The 6,000-nt window shown below is 40.5% G+C and overlaps 1 protein-coding gene across 1 annotated transcript in view; it reads right to left on the bottom strand.

The window, feature by feature from the left end:
• MDN1 (MDN1, midasin homolog (yeast)) overlaps window positions 1-6,000 on the bottom strand; it is a 177,239-nt gene that overhangs the window by 25,447 nt on the left and 145,792 nt on the right. The window contains exons 100-102 of the mRNA XM_006881247.1: window positions 5,348-5,411; window positions 3,998-4,140; window positions 2,771-2,955 (exon numbers count right to left, since the gene is read on the bottom strand). Coding sequence (XP_006881309.1) covers window positions 2,771-2,955; window positions 3,998-4,140; window positions 5,348-5,411 — 392 coding nt within the window. The remainder of the gene's footprint in view (window positions 1-2,770; window positions 2,956-3,997; window positions 4,141-5,347; window positions 5,412-6,000) is intronic.

Raw genomic sequence — 6,000 nt, 5'->3', positions numbered from 1 at the left:
GGGTTCCAGTTTCTCCACAACCTCGCCAGCATTTGTTGCTTGCTGTTCTGTTAAATTTTGCTATTTTGACTGGGGTGTGAATGATGTCTCATAGTTGTTTTAATTTGCATCTCAGAGCTAGGGATTTTAGACATTTCTTCATGTGCTTGTTAGCCATCTGAATGTCATCTTCGGTGAAGTGCCTGTTCATATCCTTTGCCCATTTTTCTACTGGATTATTTACCTTTATCTTGTTGTGGTGGAGAGATTTTTTTTTAAAAGATCTTGGATGTTGTAGTATGAAGTAAAAAGAGCAAAGACAAGTGATTAGTTGGGTTTCCGATAGTACCACTAATGTAAATTAGAGACTAAAAGAGCCTCTGCTGCTGTGTCGTCAGAGGAGAGTGCTGGAAAGAAAGGACAGAATTGTCCAGGAGTTGGACCAGATAAAATGATTAGTTGGGGATGGGGCTGCACATGGAAAGAGGAGTAAGGCAGATGGTAGACTGAGCTACCTAACTAACCCAGCTGGAGCATGGTGGAAAAGGAATTTTGAAGTAGGGGATTAAAAAAAAAATTTGAAGAGTTCAGGTGCAGCTTTACCAAATCTCAGAATATAAATGAGAGGGTGAAACAGTGGTCTTGCCAGAAGTCTGGTGTAAATTTTGCAAGTATTTCTTTTGCTTGGATGATGGTTGAAGCCATAGGAGTAGTCAAGTTTTTCAAAGTGGAAAACAAAACACAAGTCCAAAAACAAAGTTCTCATTCTTTATATTCACCTCTTTGGTCAAAGAGATAGTGACAGGATAATGTAACAGCAATAACCTTGAACATGGCAGGCTGATTTATTTCCACTCCTACAAGCCCTAATGGCAGCCCACTCTTTGGTAACTTGTCCCAAGTGGCTCACAGATTAATGTATACCATGCTTCTTACCCTGGCTCAATTCCCTCCTCCTTGACCTCATCAACTCCTGGTAGGTCTCCGTGACTATGCTCCCATGATTCCTAACCCTTTGCCATCACAGCACAAGTTGAAAAGGTACTCTGTGGTAGACAGAGCAGTCTGTTTACTGGAATCTCAACTTTTGATGAACTACCCTCCAGGACCAAGGGATTCAATGTTCTGAGAAGATGTGGCTTCGATACATACATGTAAAGGTGTAAGCGATAACTACAGCATTATTTTACCGTTATATAAATGTCTTTCCCACTACACCTTTCCCTGCTTGAGGATTATGCTTCCTGCCTCACTAAAGCTAGCTTAGTTTTGTAACTTATTTTAGCCAATTAATGTAAGTGAAAGAACATGCCGCTTTGGAACAGAATCTTTATGAATTACTTTGTTTTTACCAGCTTGCTCTTCTTCCTCAGGCACAAGGTCAGCATATCCCAAACAAGAACGTTGCACAGCCTTAGTGCTGGAATGAAGAGGATGTGGGGGAATGTCACAGTTCATCTACCGTGGACATGAATTCAAGTGAGAAAATAACCCACTGAGATTGTAGGGTCAGGTTAGCACAGCAAAAACTAGTGACAGCATTAACGGTATGCTCAGAACAAACTTTTCACATTCCTTCTCCATATTCTGTGAAGAATGGCCACAAATTATACCAACAGGGGTGTATTTTTTTAATAGGTCTGAGAATATAAGCTGCATAGCTTTTTAGAATAAAAAATTATGGTGCTATAACCTCAGGTACATGCTTTAGGACAAGTGGCTAAACACCAAGCAGTCTGTGTCTTTGATGACCGTTACAAAAGGGGAACAAGCATCACAGTGTAAGCTGATAACATACATGGAAATAGATGATCACACCGTGGTGTGTTACAAACAAATCAATATTCAGGACAAACAGAACAGCACACACTTTCAAGTATTCAAGTACTGCTTTCTGGGTGAGTAAAAACCCGAAAAGACATTGATGCATTTTTGGAAAAAGTCTCAGTCTCACAGGTGCTTAGTTTATCTGGACATGATCCTCTTTTTCTCTCTTACAAGAATGAGACAAGCTCAGTCCAGCTTGAAAGCAGTGTTAAGGAATGATTCTTCCCCTTAAACGTGAAGAGAAAAAAACTAAAGAAATAAATTACTACAATACAGAGACAATGGCAGTGAGAAAATGAAATAAAGATGGAAAATCATCCTTTCATCATTGCATAGATTCCAAAGTAGCAAATGTGGAAAATGATGCTGAGATGCAACTCATTTTTACCAGCCAAGGATCATCTCTGCTCAAGATGGACACCCGTGATGTTTGCTTTTTAAGAATACACACCAAGTGTCCTACCTTCTTAGAGAAGGTAGGTTTTTTTTCCACATCAAGCCCGATAAGAAAACATACAAGCACTCTATCAAATGGTATTTGTCACAGCCACCTAACTTTAGACTTGCCACAGAGCAAGATTAAAAGGAGGGCTCACTTGAGTCCTGTGTCAAAGGGCTGACATGGTCCTGGGCTCCTGACAGCATCTCCTCAGACCCTCTGCTGCCTGGGCCCTCGGTGGAGGGTACAGCCTCTTCTCAGGCCACAACTTCGGGACTGACCAGAGGTGCTGAGGCTAGATGTCTGCAGATGCTCCCTTCCTGCCCTGGGTCTACTAGAAGAACCATGGCCTGAGCAGAGATGGGAGCCTCCTCTAGGCTCTGAAATCATGCTGTAAAACAATGGACAGTGCAATATAATTTTTGTAGCTGTTGCATAATTTTGAATCAGAGAGTTATCCAAAACGGAGCACTGTGCAAAAAATGTGCTTTTCACTCCACAGTTTAAATAGTCTTCCCATTCTACAGGTGGTCTGAGGCTGTGACCAACTCAAACCACTGCCTGAGGGCATCACTGAGTGTTTCAGGAAGTGCATTCACATCACGAAGAATTATATAGAATGGGAACGGGAACTCCTCCATGTAGGATCGGATTTCAGGCATCTCTCCAGGTCCTTTAAATATCGGTACTTTAATATCCAAGATAGAATCCTGTCAACAAAAGATATTTTGAAATAAAAACAGATGTCATTGGTAGCTTTTGCTAGCAGTGTTTAAATCAGTGTTTAATTCCTGCATGAAACTCTTTTAAAATAGTAAGTAAAGCATTACTTTGAGAACAGTAAGGAGGAGGCAGATGTCTTACTGCTCGGACGTCTTATCAAGGCTTTACTGTAACACAAAGAGGTAAGGTTCCTCTTGGACTAGAATGGTCCTCTGAGCATATGCTGATGCTTTTCTTTGTAAGCAGTTTGCTAAGGTACAAGGAAGTGTGCACAGGACTGCAGTGATGATATATAAAGGGGAATTTGTACCGCAGAAGAGGAGTGAGCACCATCTACTTCTGACTCTATATTCATTACTTACAAATTCTCTGTACTTCTATCCTTCCTCTGTAACAAAGAGAATAATGGTCTCTATCCTGAATTCAGGGAGTTCTGGTGGTGTAGAGGGTAAAGCGTTGCAATGCCAACTCAAAGGTGAGTGGTTCGAATTCACCAGCTGCTCCAAGGGAGAAGGATGGGCAAACTCCTCTCATGTGCTCTAGGGAAACAGGCTGCAGAGTCAATTATGGACCAAGTGAAGGGCCCATAACAAGCAGCCCTACTTTGGCGCTCTGGTGGTGTCTTATGTAATGAATTGCACCACTAACCAAAAGGATGGAATGTATGAGCTGTTCCACTGAAGAAGGATCAGTAGTCTCATCCCTCATTAAGATTTACAGCCTCTTAATGACTCTTAGACCCCCTGATGGGAAAGTCATCATGAAGAATTACCCTCAACTCAAGAGCCATGGTGGCACAGAAGTAAAGTTAGCTCAACTGCTAACCAAAAGGCTGGTGACTGAACCCCTACTTCTTTATTGTGAAGATTAAATGAGAAAATACTTAGTGCTGGAATGTTGCCTGGCAGAACACGGAACACTATGAGTTCTGTGTATAATGGAGCAACCCAGACCATGTTTGAGATAGAAGACACTAAAGGGAGTCTCCACTGTATCCCCTGCAAATTATGCCTTTTAGCAGTCACTTACTCGTGAATTGGGATTGTCCAACACAACAAAAATGACAAAGATGTTAGCATTTCGGGCAGCCTGAACTGCTGCAAGGACTCGCTCTTTGCCTTCAAGGAAAAGACCACGTCCATCAGAAACCACCAAGAGCAGCTGCGAAGTTTCTAGAGTAGGACATGAAAGAAGAGAACATAGAAACACTCTTTTTTATTAAATCAAAATTAACACAACTTAATGTACTTTTTGTTGTATTATCAAAACCAAGCAGCTATGTGCCTAATGCATTTGGGTGTAAGGGGTCTCTCATTGGATCCATTCATTTGGATGAGTCAAAGTTGTTACTGAACTCATTCAAAGCTCTGCCAAGAAGGTGGCATTCTACAAAGTGCTCCAGGCAATGTCCAATTTAGTACAACTTAATTCCAGAGCAAAGTGTAAGAGAAGTAAAACATGTTTATGTCTTAAACTTAAAAAGAAAAAAAAAAAGACAGCACTGGTCCTTTAGAAAGTAAAAGTATCCAAATAAAAAATCTCGAGATGTGTTTTCCAGTTTTTAGTCAGGGACAACACTTAGATTTTTGCCATTTTCTAATACTTGTAATTATTACTCTTCTTAAAGTTGACACCACAAAAATAAACACGGTAAATAAAACATTGTTTAAAAAGTCTACTTTTATAATGTTGCCAGTTATATTCAGTTTCTTTCAAGATGCTTAGCAAATATTAAAAGTGGTATCAATGACTTGCTTCAAACTGGAAGTTTCTCCATGACAGAATCAGGACTAAAATTTTGAAAAGTATTAGATAAAGAATTTGGTGTTTCAAGCCACAATCAACTGTGGTTGGATTAGCTGGTTTTTAATTATGCTCCTATCTGCTTTCTTCTGTTACTAAAATTTCACAGGACAGCGGATTGCACATATTTTGTTCCTTTCATAACTCTGAACACAATCATATACACACACACACACACACACACACACACACACGATAATAGTGCCTAATTCCTATAAACTGTGAGTTCACATATTAAACATATGTGTTTAATAGACATTTTTAAATTAGTAAGTAAAAAATTCCTGTGCTGAATATGGTTTTTAAAATGCCATCTACTCAAGTAGGACTAATAGCGACCCTATGAACAAAAGACCTGAACTCTGTCTATAACTACTGTCATTCCTCTATGTTCATAGTGTCCAGAGGCATGTGGTTTAGGAAGTGGATGCTACTCCTGCTTCCAAGCCTGAATCAATCTGAATACCTTGCTGTCTCTTATTTTTGTCTTTCAAAATTGGTGACAGGGTACACACAGCTCCTGACTCCTGACAACAGGAAAACATTTGTCAGCCAAGAGGAGAGAATGTAACTCACCTGAACTGGTATTCTGTGAGAGGTGCTGAGCAACTGCAAACATGCTGGCTGAGGATTCCAGAAACTAAACCAAAACCAGAAACAGATGATTAGAAACCTTGTTTCCCTCTCCTCCCGTTGTCACAGACTGACTGACACAACTTCTAACACCAGAGTTACTAAAAGAACCTTCTCACGTCTATAGGCAATCAAACTGTCCCTGTGAGCCACATGCGTCAAGGGCAGAAGGGCTGGACTGTGTGGCACTCCCCACAGCATCCTCCAGGATAGACAAACATGTCTCTGGCACATATCCTACTGGTGCTCTGGTCAGCTCTTCTAAGAAGAAGAAATACTGCCCTGGTGGATAAGAACTCAGTAACCCCAAAATCACATATTCTTTCAAGGAGGACACCCCCTCCCTCAACAAGCCCAACTAAATAAGGCAAGAAAAATCAAGATGCCCATTGCAACCCAACAAAAGGTCTGTAAGTTAGAACAGGAATCAGGAAAATGGACTTATACCTTGTGCTCTCTTTTTAATTTTTTATGTCAGCCTACAAACTCCCAGCTTTATCCTACATTATTTCTTCTTTAGACTACATGAAGAAAGAAATTATCCTCAATCCACTAAAAAGGGTACTGGGAGGAGTGTTGTCTTTGCAAAAACGCTC

Source organism: Elephantulus edwardii, unplaced genomic scaffold (genome assembly GCF_000299155.1).
Source record: "Elephantulus edwardii isolate Elephantulus edwardi_28Jun2011 unplaced genomic scaffold, EleEdw1.0 scaffold00013, whole genome shotgun sequence".
Classification (NCBI taxonomy): Eukaryota; Metazoa; Chordata; class Mammalia; order Macroscelidea; family Macroscelididae; genus Elephantulus; species Elephantulus edwardii.
Note: the sequence above shows the minus strand (reverse complement) of the source record. Positions and strands in the feature narration are given on the sequence as shown.